The following is a 19,020-nucleotide window of genomic DNA, read 5'->3' as shown; positions in this document are numbered from 1 at the left end:
TATTCGCTCTGCCTTCTCTCCTGCTTCTATGGATGAGTCATCCATGCTACTTTCTAAAGCCAATCACCCTTAATTAGTGTTCCAGCACTGCTATAATGAATTAACCCAGACTTTCATGGATCCGGAGGTGGATCTTGCTAGGTACTCTGCTTAGAGTCTCACAAGACTAGAAACAAGGGGTCAGCTGGTCTGTGTTCCTTTCTCGAGGCTCTGCAGGAAAATCTATTTCTAAGTTTATTCAGGTTATCAGAAGAATCCAATTCCTTCCAGCTGTAGGACTAAGGTGACTTTCCTTGCTGGCTGTCAGCTGGGGGTAGCCCTTAGCTTCTAGAGGCCTCTCTCTGGTCCCTGCACATAGGTCCTACATCTCAGAGACAGTTGTGGTGTGCTGAATACTTGTGACATTTGGAATTTCTCTAACTTCTTATTCTGCTTCATCTCTCCTCTCTTTCCAGTCAGAGAAAGTTCTCTGCTTTTAAGGATCCATGTGATTAGATTGAGCACACCCAGATAATCCAGGACAATCTCTCTCTTTTAAAATCCATAACCTTCATTGTATCTTCAAAGTCCCTTTCACCATGTCATAGGATATATTCAACTGATTCCAGGGACTAGAGTGTGGACATCTTTGGCAGGTTATTCCGCTTATCACATACTCCATTTTCGCTCCAATAATTTCTCCCTCTGTCCTTGCAACACTAATTATTTCTTCCAACTGGATCTTTTTTGACAGCATACAAAATGCTGATATTTCTCCCATGTTAAAAACGCTTCCTTGATTTCACTTTCTTTCCAATTACTGTCCCATTTCTCTGTTCTCTTTGGACGAAACCACCTTGAAAGGATTGCTGTCTACCCCCAATTGTCCTTCCATTCTCTCTTGATCTTTCACCCTTTCTACCATACTAAACCTGATTTTGTCAAGGGCACAAAGGATTACACATTTTAAATTCAAGGGTCAATTTTGAACCTTCATCTACATTTCATTTTACAAAGCTTACCATTGAAAATTTCATTTGGCTTCCAGGATACCCCAGTCTTAGCTTATTTCTTACCTCTCGGGAGCTCCTTCTGAGTCTCCTTTGCTGGGTCTTCCTCATTTCCTGACTTCTTAATCTCGGGTTACCTGAGGCTTTTCCATCTGCACTCATTTCCCTGGTAATTATATCCAGCTTCATGGCTTCAAATACCATGAATGGTGTTTGAATACCATGTGGTGACTTCCGAGGTTATATCTATAGCCTGAAACTGTCCCCTGAACTCTAAGCTTATATATTCAGCTACCCTTTCCATATTTCCATGTAGACATCCTATAGGCAAAGCTAACACATTCACTGTCAAACTCCTTATCTTCCCTCCAAAGGCCGTTCCCACTCTTGGTCAATGCCAGAGCAATTCTTCCATTTAATGGAACCCAACATATTGGAAATGTTAGTGGCTCCTACCTCCTTTATCCTTAGTGTCCAATCCATTTAAAAATCCTATTATTTCCAAAACCAAAATATAATCAGAAGCCAACCACTTCTAGCCATCAAAGCCATCCATTGACACCACTGTGGTGTCTGGCTTGTTTTATTTCAATATTCAATACCCTCTATCAGTTCCCTTTCATCCAGTCTGACCTCCACACAACTACCACAGTGAGCCTGTTAAAAAAGGCTAGTCTGCTTAGAACCCTACTTCTTTCAGGGCAAAAGCCAAAGTCTTTCCAATGACCAAGAATGCCCTACCTGATCTGCATCCTGTAGGCCCATTGCCATCTCCTGCTGCTCACCATGCCTCTACCTCAGAGTCCTTGCACTTCCTCTGTGCCTCTTCTTTCCTCATCTTGTTCAAGTATCACCTTTGTAATGAGACCCTCCCTAGATATTCAGTTTAAAATTGCTAGCCTCCATCTGACCAATAATGCTTCCTGGTCATATTTTTTCCTCCATAGTATTATCACTATTCGGAGAAGGCAATGGCACCCCACTCCAGTACTCTTGCCTGGAGAATCCCAGGGATGGAGGAGCCTGGTAGGCTGCAGTCCATGGGGTCACTAAGAGTTGGACACGACTGAGCGACTTCACTTTGACTTTTCACTTTCATGCATTGGAGAAGGAAATGGCAACCCATTCCAGTGTTCTTGCCTGGAGAATCCCAGGGATGGGGGAGCCTGGTGGGCTTCTGTCTATGGGGTCGCACAGAGTCGGACATGACTGAAGCGACTTAGCAGCAGCAGCAGCAGCAGCATTATCACTATTAAGTACCCTATTATAAACTGTCTCCCCTCAGAAGAATCTAAATTTTATGAGGGTAAGGGCTTCTGGGTTAATCTGTTTGTGCTTTTCAGTGCTGCATCTCCAGCACTTACAACAGTGCCTGGTACAGGGTAGGCAATCGGTCACTATTTGTTGCTATTGAATGAAGGTCCGGAACCACTCTTCCGTTTATCTCAAAACCAGGTTCTTCTCTTGGTCTTCCCCAAGTCAGTATGTGGCAACTCTATTTGTTTGCTCAAGCCAGGATCCTGGGAAGTATCCTTGGTTCCTCTCTCTCATACCCCATATCTTGAAATCCTGCCAATTCCACACACACATACACAAACACACCCCCCTCCAGAATTTGGCCGTCTCATTCTGTCCACTGCTTACACCCAAATTCAAGCTGTTATTGCAATGCCCTCATTATTGGTCTCCTTGCCTCAACTCTGGCTCCCCTAGAGCCTATTTTCTGCACAGAAGATAAAGGAAATCATAGGCTTTCTTTAGTTCAAAACAGTCTGTTAGGTTTTCTACCTGGGGATAAATTCTAATCCTCTACAGGGCCTGTGAGATGCTTCCAGATCTTGTCCCAGACATATGTCCCTGAACCCATCTCTTCCTGTTATTCGTTGTCTTCCAGCCACTCTATTTCCCTTTCTGTGTCTTGAACATGCCAAGTATTCACCTGCCTCAGGCCTTCACACTGTTCCTCTGCCTGGCAGCAGAGCCACAGGTGACCGCTTTTTACTTCATTCAGGACTTTGCTCCCATTTGCTTTAAAAGCGTGCATTCCCTAATCATCATTTCTTAAATGATGATATGCACACACTTGTGCATATGTGCACACACACAGATACACCTCTGTGCCCTTATTTTCCTTTATTTCAAAGCCCTTATTATCAACTGACATTATATATTAACCTATTTGTATTGCCTATCTTCCCTCTTCTCCAAAAGCTAAACTACATTAAAGCAGATACCACCTGTTTTGTTCCCACATCTGTATCTTGAACATCAAACATGAACTCCAACAACTACAGTCTCACTTAACTCTAGTATGTAGAATCTCCGACAGCTATCAATATCTTCTTTCTCAAAGAATCTGTATTCATATTTGAAAAAGGACTCACCTTTCTTGAAAGTTGCACTTACCCCTAAAACATTGTCTGTTTCTAAGGCAATGGAGAAATCAGATTGGTCAGTCTGGGTCACGTGCCCCTTATAGTTCTTTTGGAGGGGAGGGTCTTAAGGGAAAGGCTATGCAGTCTCTAGATAGAGGAAGGAAAGTCTCCAAAGGGGGAAAAAAAGAGAGGTTCTGTTAGAAGAATGGGGCGGGGGGAAGAAGGGAGAGGATATGGGGGAGGCAGGAATAACAGATGGCCACCACCGAGATTTTCCAGAGTGGGAAGAGAAATACAGGGATGAGCTGGGGGCCCTGGTAGAGGAAGTCTCCCTAAATAACTGTACCTTCACACAGTTTGGGCGAGAACGTGCTGAAGCCCCCGGCATGCTTGTGTGGCATCCCTGTGCCCTGCTTCTTGAATGAGTCCCCGTGGGGAGTTGCAGGAGGGATCTCCATGGCATGAATAATCCTGACGCTTCACCACAGAAGCTGGAGGAAAGAGAGAAAAGCAGGGACCAGCAGCATAAACATAATTTCTGTTCTTCACTACACAGAATATCGTTCACCAGCACATACACTGGCGCAAGTCTGCCTCCACGGCGATCAAGATTAACAACTCTTTGAGGGAAGGGTAAAAACGAATGAGTTCAAAAACAAGCAACAGCTGGCTAGCGGGCAAAGGTACATACACACGCATTGGGGGAAAATAGAAATCTTTGCCGCTCTCATCAAGTTCAGTGTTTCTCGTCTTGTTTTGTTTTCAGATACACCTCGCCACAAGGTATTTTAAATTGTTAAAATTTATTCCTGAAAATAGAAAATGTGTCTTGGGTGCTCCTGAGAGTGGGGTGCCCAGGCTCACCACAGGCACACACACACACACACACACACACACACGCATTCTTCCCATAGCACAGCACTTTAAAATTAATAGCACATGCAGAGGAAAAACTAAACCCTTTGACGTCACTCTTGAAATGAGGAAACATAAACAGAAAAGGCTCCACTCCAGTAAGCTGCCAGAGTTGAAGCCGATTGGTCTCTGCTTTTCCTTGCCTGTGGCAACTGACAGCACCTCCCAGCCCAGCAGGCCGGCTGCCTGCTCCCCCAGCCAGTCGGTGGGTCTGGGCGCTGCAGCAGCCTCAGCTCCATCCCAGCGCTTGCTGGGAGAAACGTGGTGTCCTCACCCACAGAGAATCTCTTTCTACCTTCCTTCCTTCCTTCCCGATCTCTCTGTGTGCTTTTGTTTTTCTTTCTTTCTTTCTTTCTTTTTTTTTCCTTATTTTTTCTTAATTATATTTGTAATCCTGGATGAAGTTGCTGGATTCCGCAGCACAAGTCTTCATGAGCAAGCGGCAGCGCTCAGAGATTTCACGGCATTCAGAGGTCACAGAACTGCCACTATGGTTAAATGTCTTGTTTAATGGTTGAGGTAGGTACGACAGATTTCAGCGGCAACTCATTTTTCCTGAGAGAATCCCAGGAGAGAGATGGCAGGAGTTTTATTTTAAATGAACCTGTATGTATATATTTTTTGGTCTGTGATTGTTACTACAGCAACCAGCTTTTGAATTTCCTTCCTTTTTCTAGGCGAACTGACTAAACATTATCACTTACCCTGAATTAACTGTTTCATTCCAAGCAGCCTAATGAGACACTCTGGCCTTTTCACTGCTCTTTGAGCCTCTCCTGAGAGGGTTGTTTTTTTTCCTTTGGTTTTTTTTTTTTTTTTTTTAATGAATGCAATATTTCTTCTCCAATGTAAATCTTAGAGTTGAGTCAGTTTTTCTTTTTGGTGGGACAGGACAGGAAAATACTGGTAAAGAGATTGGTGAGGGTTGTGGAACAGGGAAAAAGAAATTCCGTTTTTCTCTTGAGTTTGTTATGTTGGTTGATAGAAGATGAAGAAATTAGTAGGAGGGGAGAAAGAAGCTAATAATGAGTCGAAGGTGAAAAAAAAAACCTATGGAAGATGTGTCCGAAATATGAACTCTTGAGGAAAATGCAATTTATCAATTTGTTGCATTTTTAAAAATGTTCTGAATTTGGAAGTCAACAGAGGAGATCCAGGCACTGAGTTATATGATCAAATGACTTAGATCTCGTTATTTATAAAGGAGAATAAAACTTCTTTATTACTACTGCAAATTTGCTAATTGTCTTCTCCTACAATAGTTGAAAGCAGAGTGAGAAATTTAATTATGGACTTGAGTGATTGATCCCGGCAACTAATTAACCATCTATAGGTTCTGTTCTTCATGTGTTTGGCTAGAATAACTATTAAAATGTTAGACTAAACCTCTTTGCCCCTGAAAGCAGGCATATGTATTTATATACGTAAACCACTAAATGTTGCAGGAAGCAGGGCAATTAAACCCAGGGTAATGTTGTTTTCAATGGCACAATATTATTGTAGGTTGAGGAGAACCTCTGCTAAAAATCATTCCTATCTAGAGTCAATTATTGTAAGAGCAATTCAAATAATATATGGTTAATATGGATTTCCTTATTACCCTTCTCAAAGTTATGCAATAACAAGTAAGACAGGATTGTTTGAAACCATTACTCTGTTTCCAAAATTTCTTGATTTTTTTCAAAGGTTTCTATTCTCAACATTAAGAGAAATTTCTAAAACTGGGTCATGTTAGCAGTAAGATTAAGCAAGGTGTGAAACACATTGTGCATTTCAAAGAATTATGAAATTAACTAAGAGTGTAATGTACCAAGTTAAGAACTGCAAAAATATTAGCCCTGAAATGCAGAGGATGTGATGTGAATGGACAATTGCTTTTCTGCAGTGCCTAGTGGGAAAACAAGGACTTTGTGTGTTGCAAATGCCTAACTGCCGCTCCTCCATTTCCTCTGCTTTATCTTTTATTACTGGCTGGTGAAACAAAGACGAGTGTCAGTAGTTACGTTTTGATTGACATTTTCTCTAATACAGTGAAGTCGCTTTATGTATGAAGTAGAAGCCCAAAGTTAACAAGTTGCAACTCCAGAGTCTGTATCCTCTATAAGGTTTTTCACCTGACACTGTAAGCTGTCTGGTTTCAGAGTGTACTCTGTTGAACATGATACAAAATCAGTGGTGACTATATATATGTCAGCCAATTAACTGGGAGAAACTCTTTTGAATCAAGTGACTTAGGGCAAGGATGGAAAACTCCAAGATGTGTTAGGAGCAGACATCAACTTAGAAAAAAAAATTGCCCCAGTACATTTTGTAATGCCTTACATGATGTTCAGCACAAAGTTCCCCATTGTCAGTTCTCAATTAATACCTACTTAAAATGTTTGCTGAAAATTTACTACCCTTCATATATTATAATTAAAATAAATTTCAAATATGGTATTTTCAACTGTTTTTGAAAAAAGTTTTTGATGTTAAAGTCCAACCTGACGTATAATCTAGTTAGGAGGGCATTTTGAACATTGACTGGTGTTCTTTTCAGTCAAAGGAACCTGTTACCCCAAAACAGATGCAAAAGTAAGTTTCCTCAAAGTGAGATGGTCCCGCCTGGGAAATGCTTCTGACTAGAAATTAATCTTCCAAAGTTGACTTTGTTAACTAGGCTCCAATCACAGGGGAAGCTGCATGTTGACTCACAGAACATGGTATTGGAAGGAATACATTAAGCAGTAAACTAATCCCAAGCAAGACCAAAAGGTCTTCATTATATTAAATAGAAGTATCAAAAGTGAGAATCAGAATAGACTTCAGAACATCTAAATGTAAAACCTATTAGGTGTTCTAAGTGGTCTAACTCACATTGACTGGTAGCAGGTAATTTATCGAAGGAGGTAGGTAACTTAGACAAAATAATTTTTACCCAAAGACTCCACCATCCCATGGATTCAAGTTTTCTGTCCCAGAGAAGTTTACAGACAAGCAGGGCGCTCTGTTCTAGGAGGTGCATCTAGCTGGGGAGAAGGAGGTTTGGCATTTGGAAATGCAGTGAGAACCTCTGTATCAGTGCCTTCCCATGGTGGCATCTCCATTTCTCCTCAGAGCTTCCCCGGGGGCATCCTCGCGTTTCCTAAGAATGAGCCTTGGGGAGCATATCTATCGCTCATGGCAGAGCCATAGGTGTCAGGACCGTTGACTTTACACCATGGTCCCCAGGTGTCAGGACCATTGACTTTACAAGCATCCTAGGTGACTTTGTCAACATGCTCTTTGATTCCTGAGGTGATGCACACTTGGTGTATTGTGTATGTGTCATGTCCGACTATTTGCAACTCCGTGGACTGTAGCCTGCCAGGTTCTTCTGTCCTTGCCAGTTTCCAGACAGGAATACTGGAATGGGTTGCCATTTACTACTCCAGGGGATCTTCCCAACCCAGAGATCAAACCCGTGTCTTTTGCATCTCCTGCATTGGCAGGCAGATTCTTTACTATCGTGCCACCTGGTATATAAACAGTGAGTCACTTGGTATATTAACAATCTTTAAAGTGATGATACAGAAGTTTGGGGGAGAAATGGGGAAAAAAGGATGTAGAATGGACTTCTGCAGGTCAGAATACTGGAGTGGGTAGCCTTTCCCTTCTCCAGGGGATTTTCCTAACCCAGAGATCAAACCCAGGTCTCCTGCATTGCAGGCAGAGATTCTTTACCAGCTGAGCCACAAGGGAAGCCCAAGAATGCTGGAGTGGGTAGCCTATCCCTTCTCTAGCAGATCTTCCTGTACCAGGAATCAAACCAGGGTCTCCTGCAGGCAGATTCTTTACCAAGTGAGCTATCAGGGAAGCCCAAGTATAACCCAAAGTGACAATATCTATTATATTCCAGGCATGTTAGAGATTTGAATGAAGAATGCAATGAAATGTGTCAACATTCTAGTGTATAATCAAGGCAGTTATACTTTCCCAAGAATCGCTTAGGTATCCAGATGATTTAATTTGTACCCAGAAGGAGATTGCATGGCGCACACTAGAAAGAGGAACAGATAGAGACGGGACTAGTGGGCACCCTTATCAGGCTCTAACTAGTTGGGAAACACTTGCTTACTCTTGATCCCAGTTTCATCACCTATAAATGAAACTGGTTGTATTGGATTATTTCTTACAGTCTTTTTTTGATCAAACTTTTTATAGCATTCTTATTTGGGAATTTTAAAAATTCTATTTGTATATAAAAATGTGAGTGTCAGACTTTTATTTTAAAAATTACTATATGCTTTCCACATGTCAAGATGTGGATAATATATATGTAGTGATATCCATACAAAATATAATGTTTAAGGGAGCCAAAGTTTTTCCATTGGTTGATTAAGCTATTGTACAGGTTTGAGATGGTGAATTAAATTAGTGCATTGGTAGTTTCTCCATCATCACTTGAACTTGGAACCATAAGAGTTCCAAAAAGCAAGAGTCCTTCAAGAACTTTGACAGCAACCCCAGATGCCAGTAGCCAGTTGGTACAAGCAAGAATGTTTCCTAAACTGTGATGGGCTTGACCACTGATGCAGTGTCATATGGCAGGAAGGTCCTTTGTGTCAAGAAACCAATATCCCAAAGTGGCTCAGAAGAACTGTGTGAGTTAAGGCAAATTTCTTCAACTTTGGAGGCCTCAATTTCCTCTGCTTTAAGATGAAGATCTTAGAATACTTCTAGGATGCCTTTTTCCTTTCCAGATTCTGTGCTTCACCATGATAGGTTAATAGTGACTCGTTAGCATTAAACTCTTCTTCTTCTTCCACCTCTCCCATCCTTTATTTCTTCTACTTCCCATAAAAGTTTGCCTGTATTCAATTATCCAAGTTTATATAATTTCACCTCCAAAATACCCTCATTGTCAAGGGAAAACAGAAACAAGTCCCTGGGTTTTGGGCAATTTCTCTACAGGCAGACTATGGCTCTTCAGGGAAGACCATGTGTCCTCCCCCCATTTCTCTCCTCTGAGGCTGACATGCACATGCCCATGGCTGTATCACCCCTTCAGACAGTAAAGGGACATGCTTTGAGTTCATTGTATCTGGAGACTTTAATGTGACAAGTGTCTTTTTCCTAAGTGCCAATCATTGTCTTAGGCTTTCTGTATTATTTCACTTTAATATCTCCTCGGCTCCAATTCTGGTTTCTTTAGAGAATAACTGAACATGTGTTAATAACTAAGTTGGAGGAATCCTCAGAAGAATAATGTTTTTGGTGAATTGATTGTCCATTGAGTATCTGCTGGTAGGATCCTCTGTGGGTCAGGGCATTCTTGCTGGCATCTCCTTGGGTGTTGATTTACAGTTAACATCTCAAGTGTGGAGAATAGGGAGCAAGGTTTGTAGCTTCAGATAAACCTAAAAATAACATCACACAAAACACACATAAGTCTATTAAGCAATATATAATTCTTAATATACTAGTGTGTAAATAAATACCCCAGTATTTTCAAAATTAAAATCCTTTCTTGGATGCTTTGTACATTTATTTACATACAGTAAAGAAGCATGAAAATAACAGCTTTAGTCAATATATTAGTAAATAAAGCTTGTTTTACTCATACCCCTCCATCCTTTCCTGTCCATCCATACTTCCTTTCTTCCTTCCTGCCTGTCTCCTTTTCTTCTCTTTCTTGCATTTGTAAGAAGATGGAAAAATTAAGATTGATAATGAGACTGTGATGGCATTTCCTCTTATAAAATTTGAAGTTTTTTGGTTTTAGTTTTCCTTTCTAGTGGCTGGTGAATTTGCATAAAATTTTTCATTAAAATTCCTGGTCAGATTCTTTTCTTATTATTAGCTTTTATGTTTTAAATTCATAATTAACATATAAATAAATATAACAGACATCCTTTCTACATGATGAAAATCATCATTACCTACTTACTGCTTCAAACACACAGAAAAAGATTTTGTTCAAAACATAAGTTTATATATGATTTAAATATACTAAAGGATCTTTGAGAGTTTTAAGAATATTCTTCTTTTCCTTTGAGATGGCAGATGGAGTCCAGGGTCAGTTTGGTGTGAGGAGGTATTTCCGTGGGTTCAGATAAAGACATAGGAGGTTAGTATATACCTGTGCTTGTGCGCTAAATCACTTCAATCCTGTCCAACTCTTTGCGACCCTATGGACTGTAGCCCACCAGGCTTCTCTGCCTATGGAATTTTCCAGGCAGGAGTACTGGAATGGGTTGCCATTCCCTTCTTCAGGGGATCATCCCTAAACTGGTCAAAATTTGATATCTAAAATAAAGATACTTAACACTCAATATTTTACATATTCTTTGACTCTAGTAAATCTTAGTCTAAGAACATATCAAATAATGTTTATTTTTGCCTTCTTTGTAATATAAAAATTCAGAAACTATCTAAACTAATAATAGGTGAGTTGTTGAGTTCATTATTTTAAATCCATAGACTAGAATATCATATCACTATTTAAAAGAATAAGCGAGATCTACATGAACAATCTGGAATGATTTTCAAGATGTGACAAGTGGGAAAAAGCTACATTAGCATTTGTATAGCTACATATACATATTCACACACTGATTGAAAATGTCTACAAATTCAAATAAAAATAACAATGGAAGCCTCTGGGATGTAAATACTGTAGAATTGCTCAACTTTTCTCACCACAAGTTTATTATGTATGCAATGGAAAAATTATGGGTATCTATTTATTTTCACATGATATTTAAGTTAAAGGTGAGACAAAAACTAGGAAATAAAAGAGAAAGAGTTCCATTTTTTAATTGCTTTATTAGATTCTTCCTTCACTCCTATTGCGTTTCCCTCCCTTGCCTTACACAGCTGAGGAGACCAGCTTGTCCCTGAAGTGAAGAGAGAGATAGCCCAGCTTTCCTGCTTGAGTAACTGTGGACCAATCATTTTGCAGGGCACCCAGTGTCTTCATGTACAAAACGAGAGTCTTAGTCGAGCTCAGAATTCCTTCCAGCTTTCATATGTGTTCAAGAGTTTTCATAAGAAAACTTGCTGGCCTGCTGCCTGACAACTATTTGAGACTTTTCTCCATAAACTAAATATACATATTTTACTCAATATATTTTATTGGTTTGAGCACTTTAAACTTTCTGTTTTAGAATTAGTTTGGTTTAATTTTTCAAATTAAATACGTGCATATTTAACACTATAGTAACACTATATTTACTCAAATAGTGTTTAAGGAAACCACCCATCATAGACTTTTTAAATTAAAATATGCTATAATATCATTTATGCATAAAACATTAGAAAACACTGTGTGTATTAAGATGTGTATTTTGTGCAGTAATACAAGCAACAAATGCTTCAGTTTCAATATGATTTATACATTTCTTGGTTTTTCAGGGGGAAAAAAAAAACTTTCATTTCCCTTTCCCATTATGCCACTTGCCAGCTGTGTCTAGCCAGATGAAAGAACTCAGTCATTTACAAAAGTGTAGATGCATTCTTGTAAAAGGAGATGCTGCAGTAATACAGAAGTCTAAAGAATGTCTTGATTTAGTAAAGATCATTAAATTTAAGGAAAAAGTTGTTTTCCCTGTGATAAAAATACAGTATATTTCCATGTCCTTCAGACTAGTGTTCTTGTTTTTCATGAAATAAAAATAATTTCAATTTGGTTTTAGTGTGATTTGGAAAATGTATTGGTCATTTAAATTATTTAGTAATTTTTATTTTCTGTTTTTCTAGACCTTTTTTTATTGTGCTTGGAGTGAAGAACAATCTTTAAGTTAAAACAAAAGGGATAGACACAAAACAGAAATTTGTATGATAGGAGACTTGAATGACATTCTAGATTTTTCTCTATACATTTCTCTTAATTTTTTTTAAGAAAAAAAAATTGTTAATCATTTAAAAATAATCCAATGGCTAATAATAAAGTAGCTGAGAATTACTATCTTCTATCTTCTTTTTCATTAATTTGTTGCTGCTAAGTGTCTGTGTGAGTGCATGAGAGAGTGAGAGGGCAAACCCTTCTTAAACGTGAAAACAAATGTACATAAAAACTTTTAAAATGGTATTCATGTCAGAAACAGTGAATTGGAGAACATAGCCTATTTAAAATATGTCTCCTTTAATGTAAGTCTTTTAAAAAATAGGTCAAATATATTTATTGAATTAAATGGTAATAGTATATTATTTTTTTTAAATTTAGTTTTCATATATTATGTGGAGAGAGAAGGGAAAACAGGAAGAAAACAATAAGGATCAAACTTTTTTCAGGAAAAACTAACCTTGTAACCTAAATTGCTGCATTCAAGTTCCAAATGCTGGCCTTAAGTTATTTAGCACTTTTGACTTTTAAGCCGCTTAAATGTGAGTTTAAAATGAGGTACATTTATGTTGTAAAATTTCTAACACACTCTCTACGCACACGGTTGGATTGGCTTTCATATTAGTCGCCTAGTTCAGAGCACAAATGTCAAATCAGTTCTTTCTCAGAATCTTCCTATTAGGAAAGGATTCATTATGCCCATTTTAATGACAAGGTAATCGAGGTTCACAGAAGTTAAAACTAATAGAGTTGAAATTGAATCCCAGCTTTTTAAATGACAGTTTTTTTTTTTGGTTTTCAGTGTTTCAAAAGCATTATGTTAAAATCCATCTTTGATCATTCTAAGCCTAGAAAAAGAGTTTTAAAATTTTTTTTACAAAATATAAAAATATCTATGTCAAAATGTTAATCTACTTGAAATATTTTTAGGAGTTTCCAGTGTATTGAGGAAACATTATTTCATTTCAAATTCATTCACAGTGACTAAATCTGACACTTTCAACTTCAGAAGTTTTGTTCTGGAAGGCAGTGTCCTGTAATGGTAAACAGTGCGGAATCTGGCACAGTTCACTGTGGCTTACTGATTAGCTCTGTGATCCTGAGCCAGTTAGTCTCTGAGCAGCACTCTACTTATTTATAAGATGAAGGTGTTTATAATATCTGCCTCATATGGTTGTTGAGAAGATCAAATGCACTTTATTTGTAAAGCGCTGAAAGTAATCCATGAAAGGTAGTAAGCATCATGTGTGTATCGAGTGGTATTGTTTGCTTACATTTATAAAAATTATTTCATGGAGAGTTATAAGTACTTTGGACATAGTATTGTGGGGTGCTTTAAACACTTAAGAGAAAAAGAGTTTTAATTTTATTTTTAAACTATAGCACATATGCAGAGAAATACTCAAAAGATGTAAATGCACAGAATGGTCCACTAGTTACAAGTGAAGCACTGTGTAACCACTACACTGCCCAAGCCAAGAAAGAGAACATTATTACATAATTGTCACTTCAAAAATCCGTCAAGCCTCCTCCACTCTTTTCACTAATTATTATACAGTGAGATTTAGCAGATTGCTGCGTACAACTGTATTTAATTTCATTATTGCATAGTATCTAGTTATCTGATACTATGCAACAATTTATTCATCCATTTTACCATGGAAAAATGTTTCAATTGTATCTAGTTTTTAATAGTACTGGTCTGAGCATTCTTATGCCTGTCTTTTGATACACCAGTACATGTATTTCTGCGGACCATATGTCTAGGAATTAGTTGCTGGGCCACAGAGAATGTTTATGTTTTACTTCAGTAGAAAATTCAAAACTGCTCAAAATGGTTAAAACAATTTACACTCCCATCAACAATGTATGGTTGATACAAATGCTAATTTATAAGGTTCCTCACTAACCTTATAAATTAGCATTGAGGGGAGGTATGTAGTGATTAGTATATGGTGGTTTTAATTTGCATTTTCCTGGCTATTGATGAGTTTGAACACTTTTGCACATGTATATTAGCCATGTAAGTATCTTCTTTGTGAATTGTCTAAGTCATTTATATATTAATTTATAGGAATTTTTAAAATGTATTTTGATACCTTTGATTGCTATTTATTGTACAAATATGTTTCTCCCATTGGTAAAATCTCCTGTTTCTCTTCTTGGTTCTCTACATTTCCATATAAATTTTTAAATTAACTTAAGATTCTTCCCTAAAAAAAAGAAAAAATAACACTTTTGGGTTATTGATGGATTTAGGAAGATTTGACATCTTTCCTTGAGTCTTTCAGTTCATGAAGGTAGTATATTCTTCCTTTTATTTAGGTCTTTGGTAATTGTTGTTAATAATAGCTTGCTTGTGGTCATTTTGCATATTCCTTGCTAGATATATTACTAAGCAGCTAGTATTTCGATGTTATTCTAAATAGTATCTCTTCAATTTTAATTTTTATTTTTTGTTACCATTATATAGTTGTTTGTTGTTATTTAGTTGCTATGGAAAACCAATTAAATGTTGGTATATCAATTTGTTGTCAGCAGCCTTGCTGAACTCACTTGGAAATTCTAGTAATTTGTCAATTCTTTCAATTTTCTATGTAGTCAGTCATACTATCCAAGAATGTTGTTAGGCATGTATATATTCTTCTTAAATATTGACATTTTTTCTTATTGTAATGGCTGGATTTTCAGTAAATTGTTGAGTTAACAGTGGGTAGTATACTGTTTTCAATATTAGAAGGAAATTTTTCAACATTCTACCATTAAGTATGATATTGTCTATAATTTGGAAGTTTCCTTCTATTTCTAGTTTGTAAATTACCATGAATAAATATTTGATTTATCAAATATTTTTTCTGATATCTACCATACGATTTTCTCTATTATTCTTTTGAGGTGGTGATTAATTTTACAATGTCAAATCCAACTTGAAATCCTGGAGTAACTCCAATTTCGTCATGATGTGTTCTGATATTTTTTAATCCATTTTTACCTTGTTTCTGGATTGCTAATAACTTTTAGGATTTTGCAGCTATGTTCATTAAGAAAAATAAGTCTAAGTTATTCTTTCTGGGATCAACCAGGTTCCATTGACCTCATAAAAATAGTTAGAAAATATTATCTTTTTAAAATTTGAAGGAGGGAGATTTATATAGATTCATGCCATTTATTCCTTAAATATTTGTTAGACATTGTAATCAAGTCCATCTAGTCCTGGAATATTTTGTGGCCAAGATTTTAGTTACAATTTTAATTTTACTAATTTTTATGGGTTATTCAGATTCTCTACTTTTATTTTCAGTTTTGGTACATTGTGTATTTCTAGGTCAGAATTTAGTAATTTTATCAAAATTTAGTAATTAGCATAAGTTGCTCATAATTCTCTGCTTTTTAGGCTAACTTTTTATTCTTACTCTTAGTTTATTATGCCATTTCAGTTTTTCTTGTTTTTCTCCAATGGTTTTGCCAAGATCAGTTTTAGATATTTCAAGTAAAAACTTTTGACTTTTTAAATTCTCTTTATTTATGTGTATTTATTGTCTGTTTATTCATTTTAGTCCTTTATTATTTCCTTTTTTCTTCTTTCTTTAGATTTATTTTCCTAAGTTTTTTTCTATTTTCTCAGGGTTTTTTTTTTCCCTTGGCTCATAGCATTTCATTTTTTCTTCTTTTTCAATATATACATTTAAACCAATAAACTTTTCTCTAATTTGCATCCCCAAATTTAGTATTTCCATGATCAGATAGCTCAAAACAATTTCAATTGTAACTTCTTTTTGGACACTTAGATTATTTAGATGTGCATTTATTAATTTTCAAACATATTGGGATTTTATAGTTATCTTTTTGTGACTGTTTCCTAGTATAATCTGCTGTGGTCATGATTCATAATTGATAATTCATGATTTAGATCATTGAGATTTGGTATAGCTTATATGTATGATCCAACATATAGTCAACTTTTACACATGTTTCACATATATTTGAAATGAATTTGGACTCTGGCTGTTAGGTACTGCACTCTATGCAAGTCAATTGGTGGTGGTTGTCTCTAAGCCGTGTCGGACTTTTGCCAACCCATGGACTTCCAGGCTCCTCTGTCCATGAGATTTTTCCAGGCAAGAAGACTGGAGTGATTGCCATTTCCTTCTCCAGGGGATCTTCCCGACCCAAGGATCACACCAGAGTCTTCTGCATTGCAGGTGGAATTTTACCACTGAGCCACCAGGGAAACCTATACGGGTCAATTCAGTTCAGCAGCTCAGTTGTGTCCAACTCTTTGTGACTCTATGGACTGCAGCACACCAGGCTTCCCTCTCCATCACCAACTCCTGGAGCTTGGTCAAACTCATGTCCATTGAGTCAGTGATGCCATCCAACCTTTCTCATCCTCTGTCATCCCATTCTCCTCCTTCCTTCAATCTTCCCCAGCATCAGGGACTTTTGCAGTGAGTCAGTTCTTTGCATCAGGTGGCCAAAGTATTGGAGCTTCAGCTTCAGCTTCAGCATCAGTCTTTCCAATGAATATTCAGGACTGATCTCCTTTAGGATTGACTGGTTTGATCTCCTTGCAGTCTAAGGGACTCTCAAGAGTCTTCTCCAGCACCACAGTTCAAAAGCATCAATTCTTCGGCAATCAGCTTTCTTTATGGTCCAATTCTCACATCCATACATGACTACTGGAAAAACCATAGCTTTGACTAGACAGACCTTTGTCAGCAAAGTAATGTCTCTGCTTTTTAATATGTTGTCTAGGTTGTTCATAGCTTTTCTTCCAAGGAGCAAGCATCTTTTAATTTCATGGCTGCAGTCACCATCTGCAGTGATTTCGGAGCCCAAGATGATAAAGTCTATCACTGTTTCCATTTTTTCCCCATCTATTTGCCATGAAGTGATAGGACCAGATGCCATGAGCTTAAATTTTTTGAATGTTGAGCTTTAAGCCAGCTTTTTCACTTCTCTTTCACTTTCATCAAGAGGCTCTTTAGTACCTCTTCACTCTCTGCCATAAGGGTGGTGTCATCTGCATATCTGAGGTTATTGATATTTCTCCCTGCAAACTTGATTTCAGCTTGTGCTTCATCCAGCCTGGCATTTTGCATGATGTACTCTGCATATAAGTTAAATAAGCAGGGTGACAATATACAAGTCAATTTGGAAATTGTTAATCACATGAAAGTGAAATTTGCTCAGTCATGTCCAACTCTTTGCAACCCCATGGACTATACAGTTCATGGAATTCTCCAGGCCAGAATACTAGAGTGGGTAGCTGTTCCCTTCTCCAGAGGATCTTCCTGACCCAGGAGTTGAACTGTGGTCTCCTGCATTGTAGGCAGTTTATTTACACCTGAGCTACCAGGGAATTCCCTAATTCAGATCTAATAATTGGTTCTTAGGAAGCAAAAAAAAAATCAGTATGTATTACAGTGGTCTATGGCCCTCCAGAGAGACTCAGTGCATCAACAGATGTATAGTATATATGGTATTAAACTCTTTTGGAAGGAAGTGATTAGAATAATCAGATCTAAAAAGTCTCCTTAAGGAAACAGAATGGTAATGGAAAAAAAGGATGACAGATGCTTAGTTAGATACAAATTTAGAACTATTATATCATCATGGTGAATTGAAACCTGTCTTGTAATGAGACCCAGTTTTTTTTTTTTCTATTAACAATTTTGCCTTCAAGTCAACTTTAAAATCTATACAACTAGCTTTCTGTTAGCTAGTGTCTGTGTGACTTCTCTCTCATTCTCTAAATTTAAAATTTTCTATATGTTTGTGGTTTAGATATCTCTCTTTACAAGCATCAGATAAGTAAATATTGTTTTATTATACAGTCTGGTATTTTTCTTTTCAGTGGAGTATTTAGTCATTTTATATTTAATTTCATAATAATATATTTGAATTTAAATATGCTGATTTACTATGCTATTTGCCTTTCCTGTTCTATATTTCTTTTTGTCTCTTTGCTGTCTTTTGGATTGAATATATTTGTAATTTCATTGCCCTTTGCCTATTAGCTTGTTATTTTTACATACTTTTACATTATCTTACTGGTTACCATGGACGTTACAAGAGGTGTCTTCGCCCTAATCAAAGTACAATGCAAATTAGATCTTTTATCACTTTGTGGGAAACTTGAAAACCTTAGAATGAATGCCTTAACTACTTATGTGCTTCTTCTGAATTATATGTTATTTTTAGGTATTTAATTTTATATAATTTAAATTCCACAATAATTATTGTTATTATGGTTTCATATAGTCTTATATACTCTTCATTTCTTCCTGCATCTTTGAGATTACATATAGGATTTTCTTTAGTATAGTAATAATTTGGTCCAGTTTTGTTTTGTTTTTTGTCTGAAATGTATTGACTCTTTTTCTAATATGTACTTTTCCTGGGAAGAAAATTCTAAACTGGTAATTCTCTTCCCCCACTTTATGATGTTGCTGCTAAGTCGCTTCAGTCATATCTGACTCTGCACGACCCCATAGACGGCAGCCCACGAGGCTCCCCCGTCCCTGGGATTCTCCAGGCAAGAACACTGGAGTGGGTTGCCATTTCCTTCTCCAATGCATGAAAATGAAAAGTGAAAGTGAAGTCGCTCAGTCATGTCCAACTCTTAGCGACCCCATGGACTGCAGCCCACCAGGCTCCTCTGTCCATGGGATTTTCCAGGCAAGAGTACTGGAGTGGGGTGCCATTGCCTTCTCCGTTTATGATGTTATTGTCTTATAACTCACTGTTTCTGTTGATGCCAGAAAATAGTCTATTTTAAAATTTATTTTTAATTGAAGGATAATTGCTTTACAAAGCTGTGTTGGCTTCTGCTGCATAACAATGTGAATCAGCTTTAAGTATACATGTATCTCCTTCCTCTTGAGTCTCCCCACCACCTCCTCATTCTATCCATCTAGGATGTCACAGAGCACCG

At 37.4% G+C, this 19,020-nt stretch overlaps 1 protein-coding gene across 1 annotated transcript in view; it reads left to right on the top strand.

The window, feature by feature from the left end:
• The first annotated feature begins 4,372 nt into the window (after positions 1–4,372).
• PDE7B (phosphodiesterase 7B) overlaps positions 4,373–19,020 on the top strand; it is a 369,290-nt gene continuing 354,642 nt past the window's right edge. The window contains exon 1 of the mRNA XM_044924196.2: positions 4,373–4,798. Within this exon, the coding sequence (XP_044780131.1) occupies positions 4,778–4,798 (21 nt within the window). The 5' untranslated portion in view covers positions 4,373–4,777. The remainder of the gene's footprint in view (positions 4,799–19,020) is intronic.

The sequence above is a fragment of the Bubalus bubalis genome, chromosome 10 (assembly GCF_019923935.1).
Source record: "Bubalus bubalis isolate 160015118507 breed Murrah chromosome 10, NDDB_SH_1, whole genome shotgun sequence".
NCBI lineage: Eukaryota > Metazoa > Chordata > Mammalia > Artiodactyla > Bovidae > Bubalus > Bubalus bubalis.
Note: the sequence above shows the minus strand (reverse complement) of the source record. Positions and strands in the feature narration are given on the sequence as shown.